The sequence below is a fragment of the Diprion similis genome, chromosome 3, assembly GCF_021155765.1.
Source record: "Diprion similis isolate iyDipSimi1 chromosome 3, iyDipSimi1.1, whole genome shotgun sequence".
In the NCBI taxonomy this organism is placed as follows: Eukaryota; Metazoa; Arthropoda; class Insecta; order Hymenoptera; family Diprionidae; genus Diprion; species Diprion similis.
In genome coordinates this window covers 12077596-12096320 of record NC_060107.1, presented here as the reverse complement: position 1 = coordinate 12096320, position 18725 = coordinate 12077596, and the positions used below count along the sequence as shown (strand labels likewise).

Here is an 18725-nt window from a genome sequence, read left to right as displayed (position 1 = left end):
TCTCAAGCATGATATCCTTTCTCGTAGGTGATGTAGTATTTTTAGTTTAATACATATAGAAGTTACAAAACAATTCTATTATGTATTTCTACGTTTGAGTTATACGAATGTATAGTAGATCTGTATATTCTCTTGTACTAATTGTAAGTTGAAGTTTTTAGTGTATTGTGTTGCGTGTGATATTGTTGTGTAAGGTGTACGTCTGTGTTTCATAAATATGAGAAATATTTAGATATTGTCATATATAGTCTGATCTGTCCATGCAAGACCAGATCTGGCCAATTTCCATATCAGATGATTCATATCTGACCATATCAGGGCTTATCAGAAAATTTTTCCTGAGGTACACACGTGTGAGTACCATAAAATTACACGTTTTAGGTATGTATTTCACAAAGGCATAACCGTGATGTGACAGTAATACGCAGGAAGGTGAAATCCATGTCGCAAATGGAGAAGAATCGAAATACGTGTTGAATTCTATGGGAAAACTCGCCCTTCTCTCCAAAGCTGGTACGGCTCTGGCTTCGAACCCCCACTTCTGTCGTCCTCAATCACTAAATCGAAAGCCAAAGGATCTGAAAGGCGTTGGACAGTCTTGTGCTGTGCGTATAGTAACCCTTCACGTCTTTATCAGGGACTAAAGTTATAATATAGGCAGGTGTCTTACAATCAACGTAATTAGTGACGGACAAGTGTTGAGTGATTCTAAAATGACGACAGATTTCTCAAAAATGGTTGTATAACGTGAATCTTCTGCTTCGATAAACGTAATGTACCTTCTGTTCTTCAGTTTCTACAACTCTATGAATTGAAGCATAAATTCCTTACTTCTTAACTACTACTGCATTGTTACAAAGAGTGAAGCCACCCATTTTGGTCATCTTTTTGATCTAGTAGTCGTCAGAGATAAAAGACGAATAAAAGATTTCATACGTCATAAAATGACTGAGGTTGCTACGTCAACCAAGAATCTTATAACTCTTGATTTTTAAACTGATGACACACATTTCCCAAGAAAAGTATTTTTCCCAGATTATATTTTCCCATCCCTAGATCGGTGGTGATTAATTGTTTTGACGCTGAATCTGCCTGGGGAAAAAATGAGCGAGACTTTCAATAACTCACACCACAACTATACGTGATGGCATTACCGAGCAGGGTAGCGTTCGCTAGAAAAATAATTCCCTAAAAATCTAGGGAATTCTTTAGACAGTTGGTACACATCTCACTTAAAGAATTTGACCTCGAAGAAAGAAACGTGTCGTAGGATTTCTAGGCACACCATGTATACTCAGACCACGACTTGAACTCGGCACAGACGTAACCGGTTGCGCTAAACGCTCGCACAGGAATGTGTGCAACTTTTTAAACTTGTGTCCATTTTATATGAACAATTTTCCCCACCATAATTGGTCTGCAACTTTTTATGATATGAATTATATGTTTACTGCTCTATCACGAGACAAAATTTTCCATCAAGTTTGAAGAAAAATTATTTTTACTGGGATTGTTGTCGCGTTTATGTTATTCTGTTTATTACTTTTTTACAAAAACTCTAATACACTATATTTTCCGAAACATTGCTACATCTCTTCTGTTTTATTGATAGCAGTTGCACGCGGTACAGAATGTGCCTACTTCACAACATCGTTACCACTGTGTTTTTTGCTGGAATTGTATACTGGTTGATACACTATGCGAGGCGACTGCGCTTTTATCGACAGGCTTGGAAATTCTCCGGGCCGCCGATAGTTCTACCGATTTTGGGCAATGCACTGTACTTTGCGGGAAATGCTGAACGTAAGTTTCACTGTATAGTCAGAATTTGATTCACGACAATTTTCAGAGTACCTACGTATACAGAGTGTCTCAGACCACCCGTCCACCCCGAATAATTTGGTTATTATTGACGGTACCTAAAAGCATCATACGAAATTAAAGTTGTTGCATTTGAAGGGAGAAAATGAGTTTTGGAAGTGAATGTGTTGTAAAGGTTATATCCTATGAGATTTCGGTAGTCGTGGTGTTTTTTTAGGTAGAACTACCTATTTTCTTGCTTACTACAAGGAAGCTGACCATGTCATAGGATATGACCTTCATATGACATTCACTTCCAAGACTCATTTTCTCCCATCAAATGCAACAACTTTTCCGTATGACACTTTTCGTTACAATCGATAATAATCAAGTTATTCAGGGTGGACGGGTGGTCTGAGACACCCGGTATATGAATCGTTATTAAACGATTAAACGATCTTTATACGTGTAAGTAAAGTTCGATCGTAGTTATTCCAGATCCTTGGAGTAGTTGTACCAATTTACTCATATAATATGGTTTTGATTCTACTCCATAAAATTACAGGATATCCTTTGGAAATGTCTGTTATTTAATATTTGACTATTCTTCTTTTGTAAATCATTCAAAACGTAACACAAACGTGTCGTTTTTAACATATCCTGAGAATCTACCTTAGTACGGGTTTCATATTCGCAGAGATCAGACTTTTTTTTCCACAAAACATACGTCAGGTTATATATTTTTTATCCTGAATGATGATTGCCGGTGATCCTGTAAGTAGAACTTGATCATACAATCTGTAAACGAGTTTTCTGCATTATGTGATGTTTACAGTATTTCAGGGTGAACTGGTAAGTATATCGTTTGCCTTGAGTCTCTTTTTTTTTGTTCACTCACAGTAGGTCCGCATCAGAGTCACGGACAATCCAATGTCTGGTTTTCATCAAAATTTATATGCACAATATCTATACCGTGTGACATTTAAATACACCAACGATTCTTCCGTCTTAAAAAAGTACTTCAGAAATAAGGGCGCAGGGGGGGGGGGGGGGGGGTACTAAATGAAAAATTTACTTTTCGAGAACTCAAATACGCTAAATCTTTGTTTTTTTTTTTTAATCACAACCAAAGAAAACGAAAATGATTTCTAGATGTCTAGGAAAAAAAAAACAATTTTTTTTTGCCGGCAGAATGGGTACCCCCCAAGAACTGAAAAAAAAGTTCTTAAAATAAACTAAATTTCATAAAATTAAATTTCCTTGTAAGTAATTTAAGTAAAAAAATTTTACTTGTTTCGATAATAATTGATTCGACGTAAGTTGTATGTCACAAAATGGCTAATCTGCGAAACTCTTCGCGTGATCGGCGCCACTTTTGATGAGCAATAATGAAGCATCACTTCGAGTAACGGAATGTGTACAAAAAAAGTGCTCGAATTTTGTGGATGCACCAAAGATCAAATCTTGTGTAGTCAGCTCCTCATTCTTTTAGCAAAAAAAATTCATCCAACTTCTCCTATAATCCTCATCTTCTCCTCTGCGGTTTCAGATATCTTGAACAAATTCAACGAATTATCGCGGGCGTATCCTTCGCCTTATCGCGTCTGGCTGGGGTCTGAATTGTTGATCATTTTATCTCGACCTGAGGACATCAAGGTAATAATTCCTTCTTCCCAAATATTGAAACGATTGAGCACTGAAACGTAATTTACTTTGCAGACAGTTCTGTGGAGCGAGAAAGCGACCGAGAAGACGAGATTTTTCGAATTCTTTCAACCATGGTTAGGAAATGGCTTGTTCACTGCACCCGGTAAGTTATCTATCTTTATTAACTTCAAATCATTAATTTCTCAACTACTGATCTATGCCAGCTTTCCGGTTTTCAGCGGAAATATGGCGTGTGCATCGAAAGTTGATCGGACCAACTTTCAATTTGAGGATTTTGGAGTCGTTCGTGACTGTCTTCGCGGTCCAATCGAATGTAATGGTGAAGAAAATGGAAACTGAATTGAACGGGGAGGAATTCCTCGTTTTTGATTACGTGTCAATGTGCACTTTGGATATAATTTGCGGTACGTTTTAAGTTGGAGAAATTTGCAAGGTTCGAATTGCTTACCTCTTTTTACCTTTCACTTCAGAAACTGCGATGGGTGTGAGTGTAGGAGCCCAACTTAATAATCAATGCAGTTACGTGGAAGCGGTAGAAAAGTCAGTGTCAAAATTTTATGAGATGCACATTTGCTTTTTTAAGAGTTCTTAATGTGACGACGTAATTATTTAGAACGCTCAAAATCATCTACCGGCGAGCATTCAGCATTTGGTTGCACCCGCCAGCAATTTTCAATCGTACTCAAATGGGAAAAGAACAAAATAAGCATATAGAAACCATGCACGATTTTACCAACAACGTGAGTAAATTATATATAATTTATGACTTTAGTTCAAAAAATTTCAAACAAGTCTCTCCAGATGCTGGACTTAAAAATTTGTTCATTTCTTATTTTGAAATTCATCTAGCGTTTTCATCATTTTTTGTAGATAATTCAGACGAAGAGGAAAACTTTGCTGAATCGGAATACTAAAAAGACTGCAGTCAAGTGGGGGGAAGATACCGAAGGTGAGTAAGAAATTGACTTTGCTGATAAAATAGCTCAGTGCCGTAGTGTAAAGATCGGTTTAATTGACTTCAGTGGAGGGTTGTTAAAAGAATCAAATTTCACTTCAAATAAGCAATTTTTTATTTTCATTAGTTTATATGTATACAGAGCCTCTTGTAACTCTGATTATGAATGATACTGTATACATATCTTCAAGTGAGTCTTTGGCAAAGATTGACTTGATGTTCAACTTGAATTTCTCGTTGAATCTCGTAAGTTGCCTGGATTTTAGTCATTTTGGTTAGACATTGGGAAAGGAGTTCTAAAATCATTCGTCATGCCACAGATATGAGAAACTAATGACGTTCGCAAGAAAATCTATGGTTCAATTAACAATGATTCGTGAAATTTGTTAAACTGTGCCATTCTAGAAAGTCATAGTAATAAAATTTATAAGTTAAATGACAAAAAATACCTTAAAAATTTAATTGTAAAAAAAAATTAATATCACAGATCGACTAAACAAAATATAATGGAGCAGGTAGTACCGACAATGATGTTGAGTGAAATTATCCAATTGAATGTATAAATTCAGTTAAATATCGTTTAGGTTTTAGGTATACATTATGTTTTATGAGACGTCTATAATAATTTAAAACGTGCAAAGTGCGTAAGGGTAAGCCCTTAATGATATTAAACGAAATAAATAATCTTAGTAATAATGATAATCTAAAGAGAAATAATAATAATAATACCAACAACTAAAAGTGGACTAAACTATTAACGGAAATTCAGTTATAATATATGTCTTTGATCTTCACTTGCAGGCGATTTGCCACTTCAAAGAAAGGCCTGCTTGGATTTGCTGATGGAGTTAACAGACGATAAGATGAAATTTTCGGATTCGGAACTTCGTGAAGAGGTTGACACCATGATTGCTGCCGTATGTAGAAGTACTGAATTAGGAATTCGATACCAATTATGCAATATTCATTGTAGCAGTATTGCAAGAATGTTTTAATATTCTGTTTTCAGTTAAAATATTCCAAAGTAGCAAATTTGTGCTGCTGCAATAGTTCTGCAATATTGTGCACAAATTCGCAAGTGTTCCAAACTTCGAAAGTTTTCATTTCTGCAATGAAAGTAATTGCAAAATTTCTCTGGAATATTCGAAACCTTGGAAATTTCATCCCCTTGGACAATGTTTTTTTTTGCGATGTGCGAATATGTACTGAGCTGGTTTATTTAAAATGATGCAAAGTACTATTGAAATTTCATTTCAGGGTAATGACACGACCTCCAACACAATCAGTTTCGTCATGTTGATGCTGGCATCTCATCCGGATGTACAGGTAAAATATTATGCACTGACGCAACTGATGTACAATCGCATGATACAAATATTTTACCAGTGTTTCTAACGTGTCACTGTCAACGTTATTACATGACACGCGAATTAGGAGAAGGCTTACCTTGAACTCTGTGAAATTTATGGAAGCTGCGATTCCAAAGAGCGCATCGTCACACATGAGGACTTGCCACGCATGAGGTATTTGGAACTTGTGATCAAAGAAACGATGCGTGTTCTTCCAATCATAGCGTTGATAACTCGCTCAATAAGTGAAGATTTAGACATAGGCGAGTAAAAAAATTCTTTGAAAAATTGAAGATTATTATTGCAAAAGTTTTCAGTAATTTATTTAAAATTGAATGGTTCAAGGTGAATATACTCTTCCAAAAGGGAGTTTGGCTGTTATTGACATCCTGGGCATACATAGAAACAAAGAATTCTGGCCAGACCCGCTCAAGTTTAATCCAGATCGATTTTTGCCTGGTGAAGTGGTTAAACGCCATGCTTGTTGCTACATACCATTTAGTGCGGGACCAAGAAACTGCATTGGTAAGTCCATCTGTTTACGTATCATATAGGTATTCAGGAATTCAAAATCCAAAAATGGGAAGTAAAAATATGTTGATAATAGGTGATATTATGCCACCACATTGCACCAACGTAACTCTGAAAAGTATTAAATATTTCAGTTATATTTCAGGAATGCAATTTTCCATGATTACAAATATTTCAGAAAAAATGCACAATATTGAAGAAACGTTTCAGCAGTGGCAAGTTTTGTACTAAAAATCATCTTGAAAATCTTAGGTTTGAGGTTCGCCATGATGGCAATGAAGACAATCCTGGCGACAATGCTCCGCAGATATATCATAAAAAAAGATAAAATTGTGCCGTTGGTCGACGTGAAGTTGAAGTCGGAGGGTGTAATTAAACCAGTTGAACCAATCATGTTGCGAATAGAAGAGCGAAGGTGAATTATCATCAACACAAGTTGGGCTGTTCTTGTATTTGTATAATATGAATTATACGTAAAAGACATGTTCTGGAGCTGTAACTAAGGGAATTAAATGCATCGGCTTTCATTCTGCGTAGATTTTTTCCGTGAAAAGTGCTCAACAATAGAATATATGAATATGTATGTGTTTCTGTTTGGGAGTGATAATATGCTGAAAATTACAGATTTTTCAAAATTATTTTATAAATTTTATTAATCAGTTTCTCAAAGCTACCGTCAAATCATTTTATCCCCGTCATTTTCTACGGCGGCCATATTTCCCACACCTATCTGGTTAATCGTCGAATAAGTTTGTACGGAAATAACTCCAATTCATGACTCCAGATGATAAAATCTTTTTTTTTTTTGCGTTTTGTTAATCAAACAAGCTGGATTCGTCCATTCCCGTATACTTTGCACAGTCGTAACAAGCCAACGTATAATGCTGTCAAAATGCAGTGACTACTGAACTGCAATCACTCACACAACCCGATAAAATGTTCCAGTATTCTATACAGTGAATGATGAAGCAGTTTCAGAATAATGATTACAACCATCAAGATATGCATAAAATGATTTACTATACAATAACGCACAAATTTAATGTCAACGTTCATCATATTATTTCCAATAAATAATGCGCAACCTTCAAACCTTATCTTGTCTCTTAGAATGAGCCTAGCTAGCCATATAACGGGTTCTCTAATTATTACTACCATATCGTATCTTTTCCCTTTTGTTTAAAAATTGCACCACATAGAGTGGTGGCAGAGGTTGATCTGTTACATAATGTGGCTGAAAAGGGTGCGAGGCTATGCAGGATGACGGTAATATTGGTCCGCGGCATGACGCGGCTGAGTAAAGTCGGTTAACGTGTCGAGACACTGGCTGGTAGCGAGAGCGGACAGCGGAGCGCACGCGCCGACGATAGCCGAGCGCACGCGACGACGATGGCCGAACGCACGCGTCGACGGTAGCCGAGCGCACGCGACGACGATGGCCGAGCGCACGAGCCGACGATAGTCGTGCGCACGAGCCGAGGATAGCCGAGCGCACGCGCCGACGATAGTCGTGCGCACGAGCCGAGGATAGCCGAGCGCACGCGCCGACTATAGCCGAACGCTTCTGGAGAAAGTAGAGGGGAGAATATTTCCGGAGCTAGCAGCAGCAGCGATACAAGCTGCGCTCAGAGTTCAGTCATAACACGAATGTACTGCAAAGTAGACCTTGAGAATAAAATTCTGGTGTCGACATATGCCTGGTTCTTGTCTCCTTCCCCCGCTCTTTCCTTTGATTCCGACCGCGCGCAGGTCAACTAATTAACATTTTGTGTTTTCTTGAGCGCGTTTTTTAGCAAGCGATATACGATGTTTGTCTTCGTCATTATAGACCAGGAGGTAGTGACACAAAATATTAGGTTATTTGTACCAGTATGGCGGTTCTTTGTATTTATATTCGTTAAACCTCAAACTTACAGGAAAAATTAGTGCCATACTGGTACAAATCGTTCGAATTACGAATAAAATCTTAGGATTTTGAAAAAATATTGTTCACATTCGCCACCTCCCACAGGTATGGCATTATCAGACTTCTATTTATGATCATACAGAGAACTGTTAAAAAAAGTTTCAGGGTGGTACAAATCGTTTGGCGAAAAAAAAAAATCACCCCTTTTTGCGGCCATTGGGAACTGTCGGAAAAGTATGGCAAGGTGATTTTCGTGAATGGCTACTCGACGATGATTAGCTATGCAAAAATTAGCCTGGTACAAATGGTTGAATTGTTTTATTTAAATTAATGTATTCGCATCGGTATGGCGGGCTGTAAGTCACACCCGAGAAGTATGGCATTACGCTACCGCCTAGATCTTTTTTTTTCGACTATCTGAAAATACAAGCATTTTTGTGGAACAAATCGTTTGACACTCGTTATTTATCCGATGCGTTCGATTAACGCACACGCGATTGGGCCGCCGGTACCAGCGCTATGACCATCATTTTCCTTTTTGCCTTTACGTAATTAGACCCCTGAAGAACAGCAATACTGGTACAAATGACCTAATATTTTGTGTCACTATCTCCTGGTCTATTACGCATGTCATATCAATCACGTCCGATGGTTATATTTAATACGCGTAACAGTAATAAAATATTGCTACAGCCATCATTAAAAATGCTTGTAGTCATGTAAGTAGCTATTTCAACTACTTTCATACCATTGAAACTTATTTTCGGTGCGAATTTCCATATCATACCGTTTAGGTTTACGTTACAATTTTGATTATATCCTCCAAAACACTGTTCGAGCAGATTATAGTCAGTGAGAGATTCGTCAACAGGCTGAATTGCTTTCTGTACATCTTTATGAAGTCGCGATTTATGCTGATATCTGTGAAGCTTTCCTTGTGCTTCCACTTTTCGCCACGTACACCAACTTGTTTCACTAGGCGGAAAAATTTCGTGTTTGAGCTGTTCGTTGGTCCAACATTTATGGCAAAAAGTTATCCAGATCGTGTTTTTCATATGTTCTACAGAATTACAGTAATTTCTTATCGCTAATCCATAGGAAACGCTTAATTCGTTTATTAGCTTTCCTGTAAGTTTACCTCTACGGCCGAGTCCTTTATTATGTTTTTTCACCTTGCGGAGTTTTTGCCAATCCTTTTTTGCATATGTCCAATGCATTCTGTTTTTCCAAATCGAAATCGTCACCATACTGTTTTAATTCTACGGCTGCCTTGAAGGTCTTAGAATCCCCGTCACCCATATAATTACGGTACTTTACATTATTTAAGTTCTGCAGACCGTAAAAACAATGATTAGCGGAGCAATTATTCTGATAACCTTCAAACTATTCTGCGCATTGTTCACTAATAGAATCCTTCTGCCAATACTCCCACTCTTTATAATACGATGATCTTACACAAAAATAAAATTTTTCTTTTGTGAAACTTCCTATTAGAGTTGACACGCCATGTAAGGATAAGAATACGACCAAGTACTATCTCCACAAACTGTAATTTCTAGTGACTTCTCTTCTCTCTCTGCAATCATTTTGTTTTCTTCAGCCGCTGTATTTTTCATGGACATCTGGCAGACGGTTTTTGTAGCAGGAAGAATATTATTGAATACGTTGTCGTAAAACGATTCATATACGCTTCTCGGTAAATCCATAAGTCTGCAGAATTTCCGCATGCCATATTCGCCTATCTCAAGGAATCGCATTGCAAAAGTAAAGCGTCGATTTATTTCGTACGTATGACCGTTTATAAGAGGACATGAATTTATGCTTCTATCTTCGCACGTGTCACATGAAATGGCAACTTTAAATTCCAGTCCTCGTATACCTGATTCACAAAACTTTACATTCCCCCTGCATATTTCGGAATCTGTAATATACTGATTATCACGGGCCTGGCCCGTAGTACACCTGCCGAGGTGGATTCTAACCGATTCAAAGCCACTGGTGTTGTCTGCTATCAATTATTCAATCTGCGTAGCAGACGACACCGGTGGCCTTGAATCGATCAGAATCCATCGCGGCAGGTGTACATCGGTCAGGCCAAATGTAAATATTACGGGCATGGCCGCTGGTACAATGATCGAGCCAAATGTAAATATCACGAGCATGGCCCGTAATACATCGGTTGGGTCAAATGTAAATATTACGGGCATGGCCCCTGGTACAATGATCGAACCAAATGTAAATATCACGAGCATGGCCTGTAGTACATCGGTTGGGTCAGATGTAAATATTACGGGCATGGCACGTGGTACAATGATAAAGCCAAATGTAAATATCACAAGCATGGCCTGTAGTACATCGGTTGGGTCGAATGTGGATATTACGGACATGGCACGTGGTACACTGATCGAGCCAAATGTAAATATCACGGGTGCTACGGTTGCGGTTATAATATGATCAAATATTCCATAAAATCAAACCAGTTGTATCTTACGCATGTATTTACATTTCGTAAGTTATGCGCGTTTGGTACGACTTAGGACCGATTTGCCGAATCGTGGAATGCCTCGAAGTGTATGCGATTTTGTTTCTTTTTCGCACTCAGGATGTTGAAACGTAAATCGTAGGTTAAGAGGTTAAAGCAACTTGGCGGCGATTCGCTACAGCGAAAATTGATAAGCTAGGTGTTTCCCCCGCCAAGACAAAGATTAGAGTGAGAGGTCGGATTCCCGTTGCTGCTTTCTCTTTCTCGCGCAGTCTATCTCTATAAGTCTATGATCGGGATTATTAGGGATCAATCTACTTGGGCACTTGGGGTATTAACACGTGCCTCGTTTTCAATTTAGCCTATTGTACTAACTTTTTTCTCTTCACTATCAGTTTATTATTCCGCAGTTCTTTCCTTGTGCGCTATCGTCTCTTCTGTTCCTTCTCTTCTACCCAAAAGGTAAGGTCTTTACTGTCTTCTGTGTAAAGTCATGAATTTACTTGCCGTTTTTTTTTTGCTATTTACTGTTGCTTTCCTGGTATGTAGTTCGGCTACATCTCAACCCTGTGTTTGCATAACGTAAAATTCACTCAATTGCAAGTAACTTCGCGACTGGCCAACTTTTTCTGACCTTAACCACCATTTATAGTATCTTTGCCGTACTCGTGACTATATGGTCATTGCTCAATATAACGATACCGTAGGGTCCAAGAATGTTTGGACCTTTCAACACCGTGTACTTTAGTAACGTAGCTGAGTCATCATCTAGTTTGAAAATTGCTCATGGCTGATGGAGAAACGCGTCCACACTTGCCAGCTGGTGTTTGGACAGCCGGCACATACATTTGCGAGTGATCAGGGCGCGGGAACCGTGTCACTTAGGTATTAGTACTATGTGCACCCTGATTTTCCGAACCCACAAGCTTCGGGTCCCGACGTTTCAAGTGGTAAATACAGCAAGTGACTTGAGAAAGAGAAGGGAGACACGCATTGTCGACTCATGATCTTGAGAAAAAAAAGGTACTCTGAATAATCGGATTATTAACGATAGAATTGATGGAAAAAAGGGATTAACAAAGCGCATTAATTACGGTCAGGCTAACGTATGAAAATTTTACATTCAGTTATCGATAAACAGAAATGACTAGCACTCTTGAATGCAGTGCGTTAATTATTGATCATTATTTATAAATAAAGTAAGAATGGCAAATGACTGGTATACGTGTATCATTAGTGAATTCTGTGACGACTAAACCGACAAATTAGACTCATTTGTTTAGCATTTGCAGTGTAAGTGCATACTGATAATATTAACGCGGTTCTTTAGTCAATCCCAAGTCCTCAGCTGTATATATGAGACTTGAATTGATTATTTTGTTGTATTTTTGTTGTACATCGAGATGTGTAAAAATAATGAAACTAAACCTTAGCTATTAGTTGTATCTGATGACAACGGTAATCAAACGAAAAACTAAAGACAGATCTTCTATAGTAAAATAATAGTAAACTATCATGCAAAATGTGCTTAAAATTCATGAATTTCGTTTTCGTGTATTATTCCAACAACTTTAATGCAAATTATACTTCTTCAAACGGACGTTCTAATGACTCCGGTGTCACTAAAAAACTACCTTAAATATGAAATACAGAAAATAGTATGGGTCTATTGTTCACGAATATATTCGGAGGTTGCGGCGTCGCTCGCTGCAGATTATGGTGGCAGTAACACAATGACAGCACACATTCTTGCAAATTTAGACACCTTCGTTTCTTCACCATGCTACGAAGAAGAGATGTGTTCATCCATTCATGTACGGCTATTACATGCTGGTAGTGTTCGGTATGGAAGTGCGAAATTCCATGCGTGGAGAAATTAATCTGCAGACTATAACGCCATTAGTACAGTTTTTTAGGCTGATTTACACAATTTCTAAGTGTTCATCTTCAACGATTGCAATGTTAAAAATCACACGATCTACTGACAGCTTTAAAGAGTAAACGCGTTTCACATATTCCCAAAATTACCATAAAGGTGGCGTTAATCGTGTCAATGACGTGAATAATCAGTATGTGAATTGATTATTAGCTTTAAAACTGCGACAATGTAAATTTATTTAGATTTCCTATGAGCTCTACATGATGAAATACTTACCCTTACATTAATCAGACGAAATTACGTAATACAAACTTATATATTATCAGTAGCCAAAATAGTCCAGTCGTTGAAGTGCGTAAATTAAAGCTCGGTAATATTTTTTCCCCAAATCACCTCCGAATTTTTTTGAAACTCCTAATTTTATTATAACAGAATTATCATATTACTTGTATTACTTAATTGTCGTTGATAATTATTGTTGAATCGCAGTATTTATTATATTTAGAGAATCTTTGAATTGCGAACAATTTATTCAGTAAGTTCAGCTGAATCACAGAATCAGATTACCCAGTTGCTTGATTAATAAACAGACAATTGACCGACTCGTTGAATAATCAACCTTGTGTCTTATGCAAGCATTCCGTTTTACAATAAAATCCTCAGTTGAACTGAGCTTCTTCCAGTAGTTGTGTTGCACTTTGTTAATATCCTAGAAAATTTCAGCTCAAACTATTCCACAAAACTTAAGTGTTAAATAAGTTGCATTTGTAATTTTTTGTAGGTCAGTATTTTGCAATACTATATGAAGAATTTGTGAAACGCATCTTTTTTCATTTTTAGGCCGACTGAAAAATGTTGTCAGACGTGTTGGAGTGGTTGTTACCTGTGTACAAAAATTCTGGTATGTTTACCCATCTAATCAATAGTTGTTCTTGAAAGTACTTAAAGAAATATGATGAACAATTTATATCCCTATTTCTATTGGATTGCAAGATTTAATTTTTCATAAGAAACTTTTGACCATGTTGTAATCTGAATTTCCTCCCACAGATCCAAGAACCACAGATTGGTTCTTAGTTTCACAACCAGGATGTATCTTCACGATAGTGATTGCCTATGTTTACATATGCACTTCGGCAGGCCCAAAGTATATGGAAGACAAGCAGCCCTACACCTTACGAAAAACTCTGATTGCATATAATTTGTTTCAAATTCTGCTAAGCGCTTACTTGTTTAAAGAGGGTATCATAGCATACGGGATGAACAACTACAGCTACTGGTGTCAACCAATTGAGTATTCAGACACCCCAGCAGCGATGCGAGTAAGTTTTATTATTTTTAAACAAGTTTTATGGATGCTGAAGTAATTTAATGTAAACAAGAAATAATGCAGCTACCATCACAGTACATCACGGGAATTCAAGTTACCGTAATATTTCTAAAATATTTCGAAACTTACGAAAGAACTTTTTTTTAAGAATACTTCGAAACTTTCAAAGTTGCATTACTTTCATGTATGTGAAACATTTTTAAGCTTGTACAGTTGAATTGCTGAAGTATTTTTACAATATTTCGTGCTACGTTCGCATTAATATCGATTAAAATAACAGTCTTCGATTAAATGGAGAAACTAAATAGCATTCACTTATATAAATGACCAAGAAACCAATCAATAGAATTCAAAATTTTCAGATGGCCACTGCCACGCACCTCTACTTTATCTGCAAGCTCATCGACCTTCTAGACACGGTGTTCTTCGTGCTTCGAAAAAAGAATCGTCAGATATCTTTCCTTCATGTTTATCATCATGCTTCGATGGTCGTTTTCGCGTGGATCGGAGTCCGTTACTTTGCAAGTGGACATCCAACGTTTCTAGGACTAATGAACTGCTTCGTTCATACTTTTATGTACAGTTATTACTTGCTGGCAGCCTTTGGGGCAGAAATCCAAAAGTATTTGGTGCACTGGAAGAAGTATTTGACATTGCTACAAATAGTGCAATTTATTATAGTCGGCCTCCATAGCGGACAGGTTCTGTTCACCGATTGTCACAAAGTCCCAAGTTTGTTGGCCATCCTAATTGTGTTGAACTCATCATTCTTCGTATATATGTTCTCTTCGTTTTACGTACATAATTACTTTGAACCTAATGTTAAAAGTGCAAAAACTGTTACTGGTTTCCCCAATAACTCCATGATTCGGAAAACTGAGTAAGGTATAATCGATGGCCCCTAACAAAATTTACTCAACTATAAAGAGGTTGATTATAAGAGCTTAACTATGGCGCTCCGACGATAGATTTTGCTGAAACTCCTAAGCGTACTTCTTGGGGCCAAAATATGGAGCTTGTAACATGTAGTTTCATCCGCTGGGTCATACATTATCTCGTATGACGAACTTTTTAGAAACCTCGTATAAACCTGGCACTTGCCGATCAGTTTGGAAAGAGCAATGTGATTCATTATTAAGGTGCTTATAAAGACACGTTGTACACCTCGAAAACGCGGGGATGCAAGACTCTTATATCGCTTGAGCGATCAGGGTGAAACTTGGGCAGTTAATGCCTTATTTTGGCAAAAAGTGGAGAGCCTTTTTACTTTTTCAAAATCTGGAAAAAAATTTTACAGATTGGATATCATCCACAGAACATGGCCAAGTTTTTACAGTTGCGCTGAATAGATCGAACAATCCGGTATGATGCCACTCGGTGGTGATAAAACACACATTTTAAACCCAGTTCTATAAGATTTGATGATGAAATGACGAAATGGTAGCTGATCTGGTTTTCGATTATGAAGTACACCGAAATCTCATTTTGGCGACATTTGTTACTGACATTACGCGGATGCCGGTAATGTATGCGTGTAATGTCGGTAAAAAATTACCGACAAATGTCACTAAAATGAGATTTCGGTTTTCTTCACAATCGAAAACCAGATCGGCTGCCATTTCGTCAGTTCACCATCAAATCTCATCGGACTGAGCTCAAAAAGTGTGTTTCATCACCGCCGAGTGGCATCATACCGGATAGTTCGATCTATTCAGTGCAACTGTAAAAACTTGGCCATGTTCTGTGGATGGTAACCAGTCTGTAAAATTTTTCTCCAAATTTTGAAAAAGTAAAAAGATGCTCCACTTTTTGCCAAAATAAGGCATAATTGCCCAAGTTTCACTCTGATCGCTTGAACGGTATAGGAGTTTTGCATCCCCGCGTTTTCGAGGTGTACAACGCGTCTTTATAAGCACCTTAATACCCAGGAAAAGACTCAACAACTACTGGTAATAATTATACGGCACCTTGCCGCCTAGACAATGAGATGAACTGTTTTCTTATTAATCAATAAATTAAATTAATAAAAAGAGGAGTGAAAGCTGCGAACAATTAACAGAGCTGAGCGAATGATGTACGGCTATGACAGCGAAAGCGTAATTCAGGTTATGTAACCCGTTGATCAAATTCATACAAAAAAAAATAGCACAAATGTGTGTTCTACTTTCCAACTTTAAATCCATCGTGTGTATTTATTTATCAGTTTCTCGTTCTCGTTGATTCTTTTAAAGATACTTTTCAAGATACCCAAATGTACATGACTTTAGGGAGAAACTGTTGCAGCTTATTAAAAAAAAGTCACGTATTTATCTGGAAACCCCCAGAATAATACCAGATTTCAAAAATGTCTGACAGGGAAATGGCTGACGGGGTGTGTATACATCCGGACTGTTCACTGCACCTTTTCTTCCTTAATGGCTATATCCCGCTAGGACAAGTGCCAATTCGTCGCACCTCGGATGACCTGGACGGTTTACCGTCAGTAGACCAGGCTGGAGTATTTGGTAGAAATATGGCAGTTCAGACGGCAAGACGGTCCTCCAAGGTGCCAGTGATGGTCGGCGATGCAAGTGGCTACACAATTTCCAAAGCAGGAACTCCGAACACACCCGTCAGCGCATTGAACCCAGAGGTATAATGTAGACTGGCTGGACATGGTGAACCAATTCAGCAACTCCTCTACAGCAATTACATTTATAAGGAAAAGACATGGTGAAATTAAAAACCATCATTAATATTCTAACGGCACTAGTGACGGTCTGGAATCCCAAAGTGAAGGAATTCGCTATTCTGTCGCATTTGGGCCACGACTTGTGAGACGAGTGTGAGGGCCCTTGACGGGGTCGCTACTACGGAATATTCAACAAATTCTTGTTGGATTCAACCGAATCGTCCGCTATACTTTATCCAGCGAAAGACCAATCTACTTTAGAAGCCAAACGCGTCCAGTTCGATCAGATCCCGCCCTATGCTCCGCCTACTTTACTCATTCCAGATAATTGAACGGATTTCGCAGCTGGCCAGATCCAGGTATAGTCGACAAGAGATTTAATTGTAAGTTTTCTCAGTATAGGTGTAACGGCGCCGTCGTACTCCCTATGGGGATGTTAAGTCTATGAAACACCCAAAGAAGTGATGAGGAAAAAAACAGACAAGAAGAAATGAAACGTTGGAAAGAAGAATGATTGAACTTGGAATAATTAACAAATCACGGAGTAAAGCTAATATATCATTCTAGTTTGAATAGAGTAATTTGAGAAGAGGAAGAATCCAACATGAAAAAAATACGAATTGGCAAGATTTGTTTGATTTGATTCTGTTACTCCCGACTTTAATTTCTAACTCTGACTGAAAATGAGTTATACTGCCTTTAATCCTATCTCCCTAAACTCTAACTGTTCTTGTCAACTCTTTATTTCCGACTCTACTCGATTCTACAAAGAATAAGGCTGTGTTATGGTTTCCTTTCATGCTTTCTAATTGATTCTCTAAAAATTTGTAGTATCTGCACCAACCAAAAATCAAAAAATATCACCCCTAATAGAGTGAATTTGAAATCTCCCTATTCATTTTTTGGATTACACTATTAAAATTTAGCTAGTGGAAAAATTCTGCCCCCTCCGCACTACTAAAGAAGACATTTGAATTTCTGTCTGAAAAATGGCTCAAGCACCTCTGACAGAATAGAGTTATCAAATAATTAATACAGTACTACCTGTTGAATAAATGATATTTATCGCACTTGTACTCGCCGCGCCTGCGCACGCGCCATTTGTAAGGAAGATAGTGTGAACATGTGGCAAGTGGAGGCGCTGAGAGCTATGAACCGTTCTCGATTGTTTTTTTCTCTATGCCTGTACGTTTCTGGCCGATATACGCGCCATTATTTAATTCCGCCATGCACGCCATGTTCTTCTTTTGCCTCGTGCTATTGTTGTTGCGATCAATAAAACCGTCAATCATCAGCGTATTAAATTGACTCTAGATCCCAAAAACTGTTCCCTCTGGTTTCTCCACAAATCTCTGTACTACCTCGTTATGAGAGAGTGTTATGATGGTTAAGAGAATAGGACTTCAATAAATTTTTCCCCGGAGTGTTGCCACACTACTTCCTGAAGAGCTTGGGAATCACACGCCCGTGAGAGTAGGGATGATCATTACCATTTCTAGATATAAGAGAATCACAATTATGAATACGAATTCGGTGTCTAAACACGTATCATTCAACGCAATCGTTAAATTGAAATAACGTCGCAAATAACATACTTAAAAACATGTCATATAAAATAAGAACTTATATGAAAGCAACTTTGTATTCAATTGAATGGATGTAGAATTAACTGAATATCAATCGAAAATTTATAAAGGAATGGAATTGAACCAACTAGAGCTCAAGAACACTGATATACCGGGAACGTCACACATGCTGTATGGAATACTTTTTAACTAGCGCTTTCGGGCTCACAAGATTCCGAATAACTTACTGAATAAATAATATACATGGACTTATAGAGATGGACTGCGCGCTGTATACATACATCGAGTGGAAGCCGTGATAAGACAGAGAGAACAACAACTGCAGGCATTTCCGCTCATTCTAATCGCTGGCCTTATCGCTTTCCCCGCCTGGCGGCTGCTCTCCAATCTTTTGATCGTGGGACAGAGAGAGAACTCCGGCAGGACTAACTCTGTCCTTCGGTCTCGAATCAGCGACGCCGTAAAGGAACATTCTGCATAAACCACGTAATCCATTTAGGAGCGACGGGGGGTGCCAAGAAGATACTTAGGGACTACATGAGGGAGAGGTGGGTACTAAGTGGAGGCC

General features: G+C 38.1%; 2 protein-coding genes across 3 annotated transcripts; both read left to right on the top strand.

The window, feature by feature from the left end:
* Positions 1-377: 377 nt before the first annotated feature.
* On the top strand, positions 378-6768 carry LOC124404807 (cytochrome P450 4C1-like). Its single transcript, XM_046879207.1, has 14 exons — positions 378-669; positions 1134-1146; positions 1627-1803; positions 3350-3456; positions 3520-3612; positions 3689-3872; positions 3939-4008; positions 4082-4208; positions 4339-4417; positions 5225-5340; positions 5681-5749; positions 5858-6035; positions 6118-6297; positions 6556-6768. Exons 3-14 carry the CDS (start codon positions 1632-1634, stop codon positions 6720-6722), a joined length of 1542 nt encoding a protein of 513 aa, XP_046735163.1. The 5' UTR covers positions 378-669; positions 1134-1146; positions 1627-1631; the 3' UTR covers positions 6723-6768.
* Positions 6769-11065: 4297 nt separating this feature from the next.
* Positions 11066-14898, top strand: LOC124404809 (elongation of very long chain fatty acids protein AAEL008004-like). Of its 2 annotated transcripts, none has more exons than XM_046879210.1 (4): positions 11066-11153; positions 13411-13471; positions 13621-13892; positions 14263-14898. In XM_046879210.1, the coding sequence occupies exons 2-4, from the start codon at positions 13423-13425 to the stop codon at positions 14782-14784; spliced, it is 843 nt and encodes a 280-aa protein (XP_046735166.1). In that variant the 5' UTR covers positions 11066-11153; positions 13411-13422; the 3' UTR covers positions 14785-14898. The 2 variants fall into 2 exon arrangements, with proteins under 2 accessions (XP_046735166.1, XP_046735165.1); XM_046879209.1 differs by lacking the exon at positions 11066-11153 and adding an exon at positions 13264-13351.
* Positions 14899-18725: the final 3827 nt, after the last annotated feature.